Below are 16,994 nucleotides of genomic sequence, written 5' to 3'. Positions count from 1 at the left end.
ATAGTTATGATGAAAGGTTGAAGAGATTGGGCTTGACTACAATAGAAAAAAGGAGGGAAAGAGGTGATTTGATAGCAATACATAGAATATTGGAAGGAATGGAAAAGTTGGACAAAGAAGACCACATGATACCAGATACAAGAGACGCAAGAGGACATTGGAGGAAATTGAAAAGGAGTGTTTGCAGAAGAGACATCAAGAAACATAACTTCCCCTACAGAAGAAAAACAGTGTGGAATAAACTTAAGGATGAGACTATGTGTGCAAAAAAATTTTTAAAATATATAGATAAAAGTCGATATGGAGACGGGATGGCATGAACCTAGTGTGGCTCTTGTCCTGTATTTCACAGCTAGGTAAATACAACTAGGTAAATACACACACACACACACACACACACACACACACACACACACACACACACACACACACACACACACACACACACACACACACACATCCCCAGCTTGTCCTTTTCTTATAATCTAAACTGGAAACTTCACATCTCCTCTCTAGCTAAAACAACTTCTATGAAGTTAGGTGTTCTGAAACGTCTCTGCCAGTATTTTCTCACCCCCCCCTCTTAGGTGCTAACTCTGTACATGGGCCTTATCTATCAATGTATGGAGTATGCTTCATGTGTCCGTGGGGGGTTCCATTGATACCACTCTTTTAGACAGGGTGGAATCAAAAGCTTTTCATTTCATCAATTCCTCTCCTCTAACTGACGGTCTTTGGTCTCTTTCACAATACCTATAAAAAAAAAATTTTTTTGACAGTTTTGGGAGACAGTGAAAAAATAGTACCTAAAGGGAAAAAATAAATTAAAATAAAATAGAGAAAAATAGTAAAAATGAAGGACTGAATTTGATGTATACCAACTTAGATGGACTGTAACACACATCACTGGAATTACAAGACTAAAAGAAAAGAATCCAAAGGTGGTGTGTTTCATGGAAACAAAGATAAAAAAAGAAAATCAGATAGTCATTAACAATGAGTACAATGTGGAGAAAAGACAGGATTGGTAAAGGAGGGAGAGGTGCAATGATAATGACATGAGATAAGGTGAAGACAAAAATAGAGATATATGGGGAAGGAAAAGCAGAAGAAGTGAGTGTTAACTTGGAGGATAATAATGGAGAAATACTGACAGTAATAATAAGCTGTGTGCCACCCAAAACAAATTCTTGGAGCAAGAAAAAATATGAAAAATTAATAGAAAATACTATTCAGTGTTTGAGTTAATTAATCAAAAGTAATAAGAGTACTATTGGTTGGTGACTTCAATTGCAAGGAAGTAAATTGGGAAACATTTGAGGCAGGAGTAAATGGGACTGCATGGGGGGAGAAAGATTTCTGAAGCTTACTATGGAAAACACAGTGATGCAATGAGTGACTGAAAATACGAGATACAGTGTAGATGACGAGCCAACAAGACTTGACCTAATATTGACAAAAGGAATCAACCTAACTAAAGAATTAAGATATATGTGCCCCATGGGAAAAAAGTGACCACACTATGATAGCAATAGAGACTGATGTCAGTGAGGAGGATGAATCATACAAAGAAAACAGGAGAAACTATGGGAAAGGAAATATGGATAATCTTAAGAGATTTTACAGAAAAATTGACTGGAGAAAGCTGAAAAGAGGAAATGATGTGCAAGATAAGTATGACATTTTTATGGAACTATATAAGACAGGAGTGAATGAATATGCCCCACTATACAAACCTAAAGAAAAAGGAAAACAGGTGTGGTTCAATGACAGATGTGAAAGAGCAAAGAAAAAAAAATGAAGCATAGACAGAAATTAAAAGATACTGAAACCAAAAAATAAAGACTTTAAGATAGCAAGAAATGAATATGTGAAAATAAGGAGAGAGGAAGAGGAAGGATATGAAAAAGATATAGCTCAAAAGTGCAAGAATTAACCAAAACTGTTCTACAAATTCGTAAATGGAAAAATTAAACTAAAAGAAAAACTATAAAGATTGAAGGATGGAAATTAAACATATGTAGACCGAAAAGACAGGAGTGAATTGCTAAACAAAAGTTTCGGCAAGTTTTCACAGAAGAATCAGAATTTAAAGAGCCACAAGATGAGGAGAAGAAAAAAGCAAATGTGGGAAATTGCAGTAATCAAAGAATTTTATAAAATGATGGAGGAACTTGAAGAGAGAAAAGCAGCAGGACCAGATGGAGTATCAGGTTTAATTTTAAATGAATGCAGGAAACAGTTAATTGAACCAGTATGTGACATAATAAAGTGCTCATTATCAACTGGAAGATCACCTAAGGAATGGAAGAGAGCAGACATATTGCCAATTTATAAAAGTGGAAAGAAAAAAGAACCACTAAACTATAGACCAGTATTGGTGACCAGCATAGTATGTAAGATCTGTGAAAAAGTAATAAAGAAGCAGTGGACAGAATTTCTTGAAAAACATGATGTAATATCAGAAAAAAAACTGTATGGCTTTAGACAGAAATGATCATATGTAACAAAATTGATGAGCTTCTATTCAAGAGTGACTGATGTAACACAGGAGAGGGATGGATGGATAGACTGTGTGTATTTAGATCTAAAAAAAGACTTTTGACAAAGTTCCCCACAACAGAATACTATGGAAGCTAGAAAATCTAGGAGGATTAAATGGAAAAATAAAAAACTGGATGGAAAGTTACTTAAATGGAAGAGAAATGAGAGCAGTAGTAAAAGATGTAAAATCAAAAAAGGAGAAAAGTAGATAGGGGAGTACCACAAGGATCAGTGCTGGCACCAATAGTTTTCCTGAGCTACATAAATGATATGCCTGAAGAAGTAGAGACTTACATGAGCTTGTTTGCAGATGATGCAAAATTACAGACACATAAGATACAACAAAGACTGTGAAATTCTAGAAGAGGACTTGAATAAAATCTGGGACTGGAGTAAGAATTGGGAGATGGAATTTAATGTGAAAAATTGTCATATAATGGAAATGGGAAAAAGTGAAAAAAAAGACCAAAATGGACATAAAAATGGGAAATGAAGAAATAATAAAAGTACAAGAAGAGAAAGATCTGGGAGTGATAATACAGGACAGTGAACAGTCAGAGAAGCATGTAGAAAAGATATTCAGAGATACATATAAACTGGTGAGAAATATTGGAACAGCATTCCACTACATGGATAAAGATATGAAGAGAAAGATAACTACCACCATGATTTTACCAAAGTTGGAATATGCTGAATCAGTGTTGTCTCCCCACAAGAACAAACATTAAAAATCTAGAAAGGATAGAAAGGATGGGAATGAAGATGGTTCCAGAACAGGAAAAATTAACATATGAAGACAGGAAATGAATCTGCCAACATTGGAACAAAGAAAAGAAAAGAGAGACTTAATACTAATTTATAAATTGTGGAATGGAGTGAACAAAGAAGTGAAAGGGGAGATTTAATATTGATATATAAATTGTGGAATGGAGTGGAAGAAATTGATAATGAGAAACTACTGCCAAGACAAGAAGGAAATACCAATTTCTCACGAGGACACAGCAAAAAAAACTAAGAAAAGGAAGATGCTTAAGTAACATAAAGAAATATAGTTTCCCACAGAGAAATATAGAAGTTTGGAACAAGCTAAGTGAGGAGGTAATATCGGCAACAAGTGTGCACAATGTTAAGGAAATTTTGGACAAGTGTAGATATGTAGACAGGACCAGGTGAGCATAACTCAGGCTCTGTAAATTACAATTAGGTAATTACACACACAAAAAAAAAAAATTAATAAATGAAAATAGATAAATAAATAAAAATAAAATGAAATAAAAATAAAATAAATAAATAAATAGATAAATATAAAAGAAAAATAAAATAAAAAATAAATAATAACTTTTTTTTTTTTTTTTTTTGCTCAACAGGAAGGACTCAGACATGGAAAACCATAGAGGGGATGACTTGAGCAGCAGTGTCATCAGTGATAGCATGACACGATCCAACACCCTTTACTCCCTTGGTGATCAGACTGGTAATGGATCTCCAAAGGGAACTGCTTCCCCTACTGATGAAGGGAAATTGCTGATGGTTCAATTCACAGTTGATCGACTCTCCCTTGAGGTAAGTTAACCAGCTATGACATGCAGCTTATTGATTGTTATGTGTTGTTGTTGTTGCTGTTGGTCTTCTCATCTAGGCAACATTCAAAACACCAGTTCTTCGTACCTTTTCATTCCTTATTGTGTTCCTCTGTGTTACTCCTCACATACTCGTAGTTTTCCAAACTCATCATTTCCATTACATTTAACACTTCAGTGTTTCAGTACCATACCACACGATGGGCACAACTATTTCCTCATATAATCCTCTCTTTACACTAATATTTCATTTATTTTAGAAAAAAAATAACTGTCTTTATCAACAGTTGCAATCACGCGGCAGAAGCGTGGCAGAACTCCAAGTGACAGGAGTCCGGGCTAACCTGAACAAGCGTCCTCATGAGAGCACTGCCACCCTCAGTGTGCACTCTCTCCTCCTGGTAGATGCACTTCAGACATTTGGGCCAGATTTTGAGCTTTTAGTGGCCAGCCACAAGCATGTCAGGTGAGAGAGAAGCTAGAAGAAATAGATTTTGAATCCGTAATTTTAACAGAATGTGTTAATTTGTTTTTTGTCCATGATCAGACAACCTCTTGTGGGGTTACTCATTTGACAATTAGGTGAAATTTTGTGATTTTGTGACTTTTACTTGCTTAGTGAGTGAATTATTACATCTGCAAATGTGCAGTAAGTTTTGCTTGAATTGCTGAGAGGAAATATATGTTTGCTTGTTTGCTGCCTTGCCCCCTTACTAAGGAATTATTTTTTTTTAAATATATTGGGAACTTAATTTACTTTTTTTTTTTTTTACCTTATATATTGCTACTAAGTGAGCTACATTTAATATGCTTCCCAGATTTCTTTTAATTTCTCAGCATTTTTCCTTAGTTTAAAAAAAAGAACAAATGTAGAAGGGAGCTGATTATTATTTTCACAATATCTATAAAATATAAGTACATATGTTTAAAGATAAGATGTCTCATAAGCCCTGCCTAATATTAACATGTTTCATTTGTTATTTATATATTCCTTTCAGCATGGACAGTGTGAGTGGGAGTCTTCTGGACAGTGACCCATGCTCCCCTACTTCCCCTGCCTCCCCTGACCACAATGCACCCTTGAAGCTGGCCTCTCCCATCACTATCAGCCATGCTATTTCCTCCTATGCAGCATCAAGGGGTAACTGTGGTATTTAGAATGATCCCTGTCATATATGTAATTGATATAATCATTATGACTCTCTCTCTCTCTCTCTCTCTCTCTCTCTCTCTCTCTCTCTCTCTCTCTCTCTCTCTCTCTCTCTCTCTCTCTCTCTCTCTCTCTCTCTCTCTCTCTCTCTCTCTCTCTCTCACTTTTTCTGCTGCAGGAATTAGGCTTCAGTTGTTTTTACATTTTCTTTCCAGCTCAGTCACCACCACACTCTTCCCGTAATATTCCTTCACCTCCACCTGTTTCCTCTCCAATGTTTGGTGGTGGTGGTGGTGGTGGTGGTGGGAGCGCCTTGTCCTTCACTGAGGCACGGGACACAGAGGCTCTCATTATCTTGGAGGTGACATATGTTACAGCTTTGTGCCCATCTCAGCAGGATATGGGATCACTTTTAGTGGCCTCAGTGCAGTTCAACACTCTAGATATTATTGGTGAGTATGGAAGAGAAAGGTGCTTTGTTGTGTGTGTGTGGAATAATTGACAGTGATTCTACTGTACTTAACTTTATCATTTCTTACTACAGCTAACCAAGAGACTGTGGTGGAGTTGGTGGGCTTTTTACATCAACTGTTTCCTCGACCTTCTCTCTCCTCTACTCCGCTCCTCCATCCACACCACCACCTACCTCCAACAGAAGCATCTGCTATGCCTTACACTATCCCTCAGCAGCCTGAAAGAGAAATAGGGAGTGGAGTTGAGCAGCCCCATGTCCCAGGGGTTTCCTATGTGGCTCCAGAGAAGAGTCCTGTTCGTGGTGAACTCAGCTTTGACTTCCACAAGCTCACTGTATTGCTCCTACGGGGTGTGTACAAGGACAAGGACTTGGTGGGGCGTAAGGTGGGCACAGCAGTTCTCTCAGATGCCAAGATCCAGGCCACTGTCGGTAAGATCTAATAATGCTGACTAATTGTATTAATTTTTTATTTTATATTTGCTATATATCATTTAATGAATATCCACTTTAGGGACTCCTTTGATATTGGTAGTTAGCAATACAACTGACTCTCTCTCTCTCTCTCTCTCTCTCTCTCTCTCTCTCTCTCTCTCTCTCTCTCTCTCTCTCTCTCTCTCTCTCTCTCTCTTTCTCTCTTTCTCTCTTTCTCTCTCTCTCTCTCTCTCTCTCTCTCTCTCTCTCTCTCTCTCTCTCTCTCTCTCTCTCTCTCTCTCTCTCTCTGTGATCTCAGAAGTGGACCTTGATTCGTTTTATCAAGCAGGACATACCTAGTTGTATTGAATATTAGTATGATGTCTGAAGCCAACTTCAACATCAGTAATGTTAAGTGGACCATGAAGCTATAGTTTCACTTGTTGGTTCTGCAGACAGTGGCATCCTGAATGTTGAGGGGTCATTGGGAGGGTTCCAGGTGCGAGATGTAACTCCAGAAGGCAGCAAGCACCAGTGCATCATCAGTGTAGGACAAGACCCCATTGTGGAGCGCTCACAGGTGGATATCTTCTCTTATGTGCTTTGCTTTTGTGTTTATTTTATTTGTTGTAATTTTTTTATGGGTTTAAGTTTGCTTGGCTTTAAGTTTCAACTCAACATATTTACATTTGTTTCCACAGCTTTGATCTTAGATGATAAACTTTCATTTGTGTCTTGGTTTTAATTGTATACAGCCATGTCACTGCTAATGTGCAATATGCTAATGTGAATTGCATCAAATACTGGGATCAGTTATATCAGCAGAGAGCATCAGTGGCTGTCAGTATGCCTTTGAGGGGAGTGTATTCAGGACTCATCATATTTTTATTTTTTGTGAAATGACAGTGATCTGAACATTGGTATTGCACTAAATTTTGTCAAAAGCTTGATCATACTCTAATAGGAACCATTAAGAAGATTTAGCAGACCTCAGGCAATAATGGTATGGGCATACTCAAATACTGTAGCCCATTTTGAGTAAGAATCTCATGGAGACCTCTGTGTTTGGTTGGCAACTCTACTTTCCACTGACCTGCAGAGTCTGAGTGAAACTCAACCTCCTGTAAAGATAATGATATATATTCATTTAGTTCAACAATTGCACAAGTTAGGTACATCCATGAATGAAGCAGTATTTGTTCAATGTTACCACATTTTTCAGCCTTGATGGGCTAAAAAATCAAGTTATTGTGGCATTTGTGTTGGGGACCACAAATGTCCCCAGGTCAGACAGCTCTTCTGGTATTGACCCTAAGTGTCTTTACAGCCTCCTCAACTTTTTCTTCATTAACTTCTGCAACATTTTTGGCCTTAGATCTGGTTTTCAATCTGTAGAATGTCCCCTCTCCTTTACCAAACTTCATCTTTCCCTCATCAAAACATAGGTGTCTGAGGCAACTGACAGTAGCCCCTTCTCTGTTCCCTCCTACTTTCCCTCTTCTCATTTTCAGTCCAAAGCTGGATGGTGTGTCTACATCCACAACGACTTAACCTGCTCTTGTGCCCATGTTCCTGAATATTATGGATTTTCCACCATGACTACAGAGTCACTTTCAAACTAAATTTGTTTGTGCTCTATACCTCTCACCTATCTCCTCTGACTATAAAAAATTCTTTGACTACATAAATTCCAAAGTGGAGCACATCTTGACTCTCTTCCTTTTTGTGGAGATCTTCATTCTTGAGACTTCAGTGTTCACCACCAGCTTTGGCTTTCATCTCCCTTCACAGACCATCCTAGTGAACTAGCCTTTAACTTTGATATCCTCCATGACTTAGAGCAATTGGTGCAACATCATACTCATATTCCTGACTGTCTTGGAGATGTGCTCAACATTCTTCACCTCTAATCCTTCTGCTTATGCTATCACCCTATCCTCTCTGTTGAGCTCCTCTGATCACAACATTATATCTGTATCTTGTCCTATCGCTCCCATCCCTCTTCAGGATCCCCCAAAGTGGTGATGCCTCTGGTTCTTTGCCTCTGCTAATTGGGGGGACCTGAGGAGGTATTATGCAGATTTTCCATGGAATGATTACTGCTTCCATGTCAGAGACCCATCTGTGTGCTACGTGCATAACAGAGGTAATAATGTCTGGCATGGATGCATACATTCATCACTCAATCTCGCCCTAAACCTGCCAGACCTGGTTTTAACACAGCCTGTTCATGATAGAGAGGTGGCCCACAAAAGATAGTTGAGCCTTCCATCACCTGAATTTCATGCACTTTATATTTCTGCCCAGAATCATTCCAAGTCTGTTCTCCAACTAGTCAAAAACTCCTTTATTAATAGAAAGTGTCAAAATCGTTCAAGATCTAACTCCTCTCATGATTTCTGGCATTTAGCCAAAAACATCTCCAATAACTTTACTTCTACATTTTTTCCTCCTTTATTTCAACCTGATGCCACCACCACCATCTCATCTATCTCTAAAACTGAATTCTTTGCCCAGACCTTTGCTAAAAACTCCACCTTGGATGATTCAGGGCCTGTTCCTCCCTCTCCTCCACCCTACAATTACTTCATGCTACCCTTTAAGATCTTTCACAAGTGATGTTTTCCATGTCTTCAGTGGCCTTAACCCTTGGAAGGCTTATGGATCTGATGGGGTCCTTCCTATTGTTCTCCAAGACTGTGCCTCTGTGCTTGCACCTTGCCTAGTCAAACTCTTCCAGATCTGTCTATCAGCATTTACCTTTCCTTCCTGCTGGTGGTTTACCTATATTCAGTCTGTTCCTAAAAAGAGTGAATGCTCTAATCCTTCAAATTACTGTCCTATTACTTTAATTTCCTGCCACCCTTAAGTTTTTTAATCTATCGCAGCAGAAAGATTATTAAACATCTGTCACTTCACAACCTTCTATCTGACTCCCAGTATGAGTTCTGTTAAGGCCATTCTACTGGTGATCTGGCTTTCCTTACTGAGTCATGGTCATTCTCTTTTAGGGATTTTGGTGAAACTTTCACTGTTGCCTTAGACATATTAAAAGCTTTTGATAGAGTCTGGCACAAAGCTTTGATTTTCAAATTACCCTCCTATGGCTTCTATCCTTCTCTTTGTAACTTCATTTCAAGTTTCCTCTCAGACTGTTCTACTGCTCCTGTGGTAGATGGTCACTGTTCTCCAAAGTTTATTAACGGTTCTGTCCTGTCACCCACTCTCTTCCTAGTATTCATCAATGATCTTCTCAAACTTCTTGTCCTATCCACCCTTGTGATGATGATACCACCCTGCACTTCTCATGTCTTCTTAGACATTCAACCCTTCAAGAATTAAACAATTTATGCAGGGAAGCCACAGAACACCTGACTTCTGATCTTACTAAAATTCCTGATTGGGGCAGAGCAAGCTTAGTATTGTTCAATGTCTCAAAAATTCAATTCCTCCATCTATAAACTTGACACAACCTTCCAGATAACTATTCCCTCTTCTTCATTGACACTCAACTGTGCCCCTCTTCTATACTGAACATCCTTGGTCAGTCCTTAACTTATATTCTAAACTGGAAATTTCAGATTTCATTTCTGACTAAAACAGCTTCTATGAAGCTAGGTCTTCTGAGTCTTCTCTGCTAGTTTTTCTAACCCACTCAGCTGCTAATTCTGTTCAGGTGTCTTATCCGCCCATGTATGAAGTATGCTTCCCATGTGTGGGGGTTCTGCTCATACCACTATTTTAGACAGGATGAAATTAAAAGCTTTTAATTTTATTAATTCCTCTCTTCTAACTGAATGTCATCTGCCTCTTTCTCATTGCCACAGTGTTGCATCTCTAGCTGTCTTCTACTGCTATTTTCATGCTAACTGCTCTTCTGACCTTGCTACCTGCATGCCTCCCCTCCTCCCGTGACCTCACTGCACAAGACTTTCTTCTTTCTCTCACCCCTATTCTGTCCACCTCTCTAATGCAAGAGTTAACCAGTATTCTCAATCATTCATCCCTTTCTCTGGTAAACTCTAGAATTCCCTGCCTGCTTCTGTATTTCCTCCTTCCTATGACTTGAATTCCTTCAAGGGGGAGGTTTCAAGACACTTTTTTTTTTTTTTGACCATTCTATCTGACATCTTATGGGAGCTGGTAATAAGTGGGCTTTTTCTTTTTCTTTTTTTTTTTTTTGCTCAATTCTTTTTTTGTCCTTAGCTAATGGTCCTCTTATGTAAAAAAGTTCAAGTTAAGTAATAACATTTTGTGGCTTATACACCACTTTACTGATAATTATTATGTCCAGCCATTATAAAGTTACACTTGAAATTAAGCATGTCTTTGTGAACATGAAATATTCCTGAATATGAGGGTGCTCTCGGATTTTGCAGAAAAAGTGATATAAGACAGAAATGTATATGTGAAGCATATTTTTATGAGAACAATGTTTGTGGGCAATCCTGTCAGTCTTGCTGAGTATATATACATTTCATCACTTCTTTCTTAGTCATATTATATCTTGTGTTATTGAACTAAATTATGTTCCTTCTTGCTCATTACCTATTTGAATAGCTTGCTCCACTTTATTTATGTTCAACCATTTAGTTCTACAGGCTGACTTGATTTTGTAACATGTGGTTGCCAAGTGTGTGATTCATAAAATATATATATATATATATATATATATATATATATATATATATATATATATATATATATATATATATATATATATATATATATATATATATATATATATATATATATATATATATATATATATATATATATATATATATATATATATATATATATATATATATATATATATATATATATATATATATATATATATATATATATATATATATATATATATATATATATATATATATATATGTTACAGTCAATACCTGAATCCAGACAATTTGTAAAGTGACTTATTTTTTCAGGCAATTTGTGAACTGCCTGGTTAGGTTAGGTTAGGTTAGGTTAGGTTAGGTTAGGTTACGTTAGGTTAGGTTAGGTTAGGTTAGGTTAGGTTAGGTTAGGTTAGGTTAGGTTATAACCTAACCTAACCTAACCTAACCTAACCTAACCTAACCTAACCTAACCAGGCAGTTCACAAATTGCCTGAAAAAATAAGTCACTTTACAAATTGTCTGGATTCAGGTATTGACTGTAACATATATATATATATATATATATATATATATACATATATATATATATATATATATATATATATATATATATATATATATATATATATATATATATATATATATATATATATATATATATATATATATATATATATATATATATATATATATATATATATATATATATATATATATATATATATATATATATATATATATATATATATATATATATATATATATAAATGAGTATTGTAGGCAGTCCAAGAATATTTAACTTTTTTTGGGGAGGGTTTGTCTCAGAATGGTCAGAACCATTGTAATTTTTTGCTATTACTTTCATTAACATTCTAATGTGAATCGTGTCTAATGCAGGCTCATAGTGGAACTGAAGCCTTGCCTTTGCAGTGTCCTGACTGTACTTGGTGGTACCCGTTTGCCTCTTTTCACTCTGATGGTTTTTCTGTTCATTGGACTTTATCATGGTTAGCTTACTATATGACAATGACCATTGATTCCAGTGATTGATGTGCACAGGTTGGCATCTAAAGGGTGGAAAGGAACAGTGAAAGCAAAGTCCCCTAACTTAAAGGTCTTTGCACTTATATTTTTAAAATTGACTGTCATCTGCTTTGCTGTATAAACAGTTTTTTTAATGTTGGCTCTGAAAAAAATAGTGTCTTTGTGGGTGTTACATAGAGGGTGAATACAGTGCACCTCTATATAAAGAATGTATAACCTGTATAGCTGGTAGTCATACTGTCTTTTGGTGCTTTGCAAAAAGTAATAACTAGATGCATTTTTTCAGTACACAATTCAAGGTTTGCTCTAGAAGTAGTTTTTCTTTTTTTCTGTTTTGTTCTCTCTGAGATAATAAGTGAGTGATGATAATGAGTACCTAGAAATTAGTACCATCAGACATAATACAAATACTTATTCTCTTCCTCAGGACCTTTTCTCACACCTCAACAGTGACTTGTATCGCTCATACTCAGCTATGGATAATGCTCATCGTGCTTTCAGTTTCAAGGTCATCCGCCCATTGACCTTCACTCAGATCAACCAAAGTGAGTTGTGGTGGTGTTACATAAATTACTGGAGGAGGTGATGTATGAGGGACTGGAAGAGGTGGCACTTCAGAAGCAGCTAGAAGTAGAAGTAGTACAAGAGAGGTGAAGGTGACAATACAAGAGAAAGTGTGAGTGGTGGTGCTATAGTAGGGGCTGTAAATGGCAGTTCAAGAAGGGGAGCTTGAACTGCTGGTGTTATAAGAGAGATCATAAGTGTATAGTGCTGCAAAAGCACTGCAATTGGTGATTCTGCTAGAGGACTGGAAGTGGTAGTGATGCAAGAAGGTCTAGAATGTATTGTTTTTATTAACACAATCCTTTCTCATGCATGCATATGGTCTTGCAAGACAAATAGGAAAGTTTAAAAAATTTTCTTAATCTAAATTTGTTTGTATTCATATGGTTTCAACTATATTGTATTGCATGAGATATGAAATAATAGTAAGAGAGAGACTGAATACCACTAACAAATTATAACTATGGGAAAGTGGTTTCTGGTCTCAATAAGAGCACTGCAATGTGAGACTGAGCTTGGGTGTTTGGCATATTATTTTTGTTGAACAGTTGATCAGTTGTTTGCTTAGCAAAATGATCTGCTTCTTTTTTGCATTATGTTCATTCTGCCTGTTAAAGATAGGCCATGGCAATGGATGTCAGTGAGTTGACTATCAAACAAGAAGAGGATCATGTGTTTATCACAGTTGTTTCCTGTAATGCTGATTAAAGTTCTCGCTGCACTTTTCACTGAGACGTCTCTGCCAGTTTTTCTCCCCCCCCCCCTGGGCTACTAACTGTACAAGGACCTTATCCATCCATGTATGGAGTATGCTTCACATATCTGGGAGGGGGGGGTTCCACTCATACTGCTTTTCTAGACAGGGTGGAATCAAAAGCTTTTCATCTCATCAGCTCCTCTCCTCTAACTGACTGTCTTCAGTCTCTCTCTCATTGCCACAATGTTGCATCTCTAGCTGTCTTTTACTGCTATTTTCATGCTAACTGCTCTTCTGATCTTGCTAACTGCATGCCTCCCCTCCTCCCACAGCCTTTCTGCACAAGACTTTTTTCTTTCTCTCACCCCTATTCTGTCTACCTCTCTAATGCAAGAGTTAGCCAGTATTCTCAATCATTCATCCCTTTCTCTGGTAAACTCTGGAACTCCCTGCCTGCTTCTGAATTTCCACCTTCCTATGACTTGAATTCCTTCAAGAGGGAGGTTTCAAAACACTTATCCTTCAGTTTTTGACTACTGCTTTGGACCCTTTTCTGGGACTGGCATCTCAGTGGGTTTTTTTTTTTTTTATTATTTTTTATTGGATTTCTGTTGCCCTTGGCCAGTGTCCCTTCTACATAAAAAAAGACAAATTTAATTTTTTTTTAGTAGGAGGAATTTATTCATCATGCTTGTAGAAGAATTTCTAATTATGCATTTTGTGATTTACAAATGAGTTACATAAAAAGAAAACATTTGTAAATTTGCTTGTATATTTGTTTTTCTCTCAGTTGCTATCTCTTAGGTGCCAAACCTTTATGTAATTTTTATTGCATTTACCTAAATACCAAAATCACAACTTTGAATATAAGCATGAAATGCATTTTAATTTAGGTCATTATTTGTGTTATATGGAACATTCTAGTTCCAAATTTAGATAATATTGGAATAACTAAGAAGTTAAAATGATGATTATAAGTATAATGAATATTTAAATTTAATATTTTCATAATAATTGGCATTATGTTTTCTTGTATATGTTTACTGAAGAACACATGTTGATTAAAATTCTGGGATATTGAAGTGGGAATTTAACTCTCATTTCTTTGGGCATTCTGTTCACTGTATGTTATAGGCTCAGGTTATAAATATTTAATTTGTGTGGCAGATCTCTGGTAGCACTAAATGAGCTGAACTGTGCACAGGCCTGAGAACATGTCAGGCTACTTAGCTGGAGTTGTCCATGTGTTGGAATGGTGAAAGAGAGTCTGTTGAGATGTTGGTATGTGGGTGGTTGCTAGAACAGATCCCATGTTGCTGTCTAAGGTGGAGTGGTGAAAGAGGGTCTGCTGAGGTGTTGGTATGTGGGTTGTCACTAGAGCAGATCCTGTGTTGCTGTTGAAGGAGTTGAACTGTGTCTGACTAAGATGCACTACACTCATACTTATGAGCACTAGGCCAATAGGATTTGAATCCTGTCAAATTCTGGATCATATCTTCTTACTTAAATTACTTAATTTTTGTCATTACCCATTACCAATAATAATATTTTGTTGAAAAATTCTTCATCTGGTTTGCAGAGTTGGGTGAGACAGTAGACAATGAAGATCTGAGAGTACAGCTGCGTCTTGCCTCTGTCTGCTACACCCACTCACCACACTTCCTGAAGGAGCTGAGGTCTTGTGCCACTGAATTCAAGCATTACATGACTGTTGTGGCATCTTCCCTCAAGCATGCTGCCACAGAGATGGCTATGGGACTTGTTAGCAAAAGGTAATTGGGTCCTAGTGGTGAATACATGAGAGAGAGAGAGAGAGAGAGAGAGAGAGAGAGAGAGAGAGAGAGAGAGAGAGAGAGAGAGAGAGAGAGAGAGAGAGAGAGAGAATGATTTTCAAATTAGGTTACATTGAAGTTTTATCAAAATGTTGTATGACTAAATATATATAAGCACTATGCATGTGATAATAGGTCCTGTTGATATTATGGTCTCTTGAACTGATCTTGAATCACTGGAAATTATCTACAGGGTTCTTGTTAAAAATCAAGATCCAGCTTTCCCAACACTTCCAGATTTCTTTCATTGTTATTTTATACAGGGTGTAACATGAGTTTCTGCGAATATTGCTAGAGGTGAAAGAGCAGGTTTTTCTAAGTGGAAAATGTTCCATGCTAATATGAATTTTGAAGTGTTGTTTAGTTGTGGTATGAAATTCAAGCGTTTCTGAGTGACAACAACCAGGTGAGTATTCATGGCGGGATGTCTGATGGTGAAATTGTGAGTTATTCAGTTATCATTTGTACAAGTTTTGGGGCATTACAGTATCTTTTAATGAGATGAGTGGTATTGTCGGACAGGTGGTTTACTGATAAATATTACACAATGATATTATGGCTGTAATTAATGACAAATAAAATTAAAGGCTACATTACACCATGCCTTGCCTGAGCAGAGAGGGGGAAGAAGTGAGCCTAGGAGCAAATCAGCTGATTGCTAGCCACAATAGCCAGTCACTTGTTGTTTCACACCAAGACAGTGACAGTGAATATGTTTAGATTGTACTGCATGATTATGTTAGAAGAAACTGCTGACAATGCCACACACTGTAATGTGGAGCATGTGGACACGGTGTTTCTCCAACATGCATACCTACCCAGACTGGCCACTGTATTTGTCACCTGGCCTCAAAATGCATGTGTATAGAATATTTTTCACTTAGAATAACCTGTACTTTTAACTCTAGCAATATCCACAGAAACTTGTGTTACACCCTGTCATAAATAAATAAGGGCCACAAATAAAAATTTTCTGCTCAGTGCCAATTACACACACACACACACACACACACACACACACACACACACACACACACACACACACACACACACACACACACACACACACACACACACACATTGGAGGAACATACATTCTGCTGAGAAACATCAAGATGGCATTCAGCTATATTGATGAAAATATGATAAAAAAAAATGATAACAATGATATATCCAATACTGGAGTATGCAGTACTAGTGTGGTCACCAAGTTTGAAGAAGAATATCAGAAAGCTAGAAAGAATTCAGAGAGCTGCAACTAAAATCCCTACAAACCTAAGAGGGTATAGTTATAAAGAGAGCTTGAAGAGATTGGGCTTGACTACACTGGAAAAAAAAGGAGGAAAAGGGGTGATTTGATAGTACTATATCAAATATTGGAAGGGATGGAAAAGTTGGACAGGAATGACCTTGTGATACCAGATATGAGAGATAACAGAGGACATGGAAGGAAATTGAAAAGGGGTGTTTGCAAAAGAGACATCAAGAAGCTTAGGTTTCCCCACAGAAGCATAGCAGTGTGAAATGAACTTTTGATGAAGCTGTGTGTGCGAAGACAGTCCATAAACTTAAAGAAAATTTTGATAAAAAATTGATATGGAGATGAGACAGCATGAGTCTAGTGTGGCTCTAATTCTGTATCTCACAACTAGGTAAATACAACTAGGTAAAATCTAGTTAAGTACACACACACACACACACATACACACACACACACACCACGTAGTATAGTGGTTAGCACACTTGGCTCACAACCAAGAAGGCCCGGGTTCAAATCTCGGGCACGGTGAGGCAAATGGGTGAGCCTCTTAATGTGTAGCCCCCGGTTCACCTAGCAGCAAGTAGGTATGGGATGTAACCTGGGGGGTTGTGACCTCACTGTCCTGGTGTGTGGTGTGCGAGTGGTCTCAGTCCTACCTAAAGATTGGTCACTATGAGCTCTGAGCTCTTTCTGTAGGGTAACGGCTGGCTGGATGACCAGCAGACAACCGTAGGTGAATGACACACACACACACACACACACACACACACACACACACACACACACACACACACACACACACACA

At 37.3% G+C, this 16,994-nt stretch overlaps 1 protein-coding gene across 5 annotated transcripts in view; it reads left to right on the top strand.

Moving 5' to 3' along the window:
• Positions 1 to 16,994, top strand: part of LOC135113190 (intermembrane lipid transfer protein VPS13D-like) — a 475,970-nt gene that overhangs the window by 119,691 nt on the left and 339,285 nt on the right. For all 5 annotated transcript variants that reach the window (XM_064028315.1, XM_064028317.1, XM_064028314.1 and 2 more), the window contains exons 18-25: positions 3,912 to 4,107; positions 4,412 to 4,590; positions 5,123 to 5,265; positions 5,490 to 5,726; positions 5,819 to 6,178; positions 6,616 to 6,740; positions 12,263 to 12,380; positions 14,676 to 14,868. In XM_064028315.1, coding sequence (XP_063884385.1) covers positions 3,912 to 4,107; positions 4,412 to 4,590; positions 5,123 to 5,265; positions 5,490 to 5,726; positions 5,819 to 6,178; positions 6,616 to 6,740; positions 12,263 to 12,380; positions 14,676 to 14,868 — 1,551 coding nt within the window. The remainder of the gene's footprint in view (positions 1 to 3,911; positions 4,108 to 4,411; positions 4,591 to 5,122; positions 5,266 to 5,489; positions 5,727 to 5,818; positions 6,179 to 6,615; positions 6,741 to 12,262; positions 12,381 to 14,675; positions 14,869 to 16,994) is intronic.

This window comes from Scylla paramamosain, chromosome 25, assembly GCF_035594125.1.
Source record: "Scylla paramamosain isolate STU-SP2022 chromosome 25, ASM3559412v1, whole genome shotgun sequence".
Classification (NCBI taxonomy): domain Eukaryota; kingdom Metazoa; phylum Arthropoda; class Malacostraca; order Decapoda; family Portunidae; genus Scylla; species Scylla paramamosain.
This window is presented reverse-complemented; position numbering and strand designations above follow the sequence as displayed.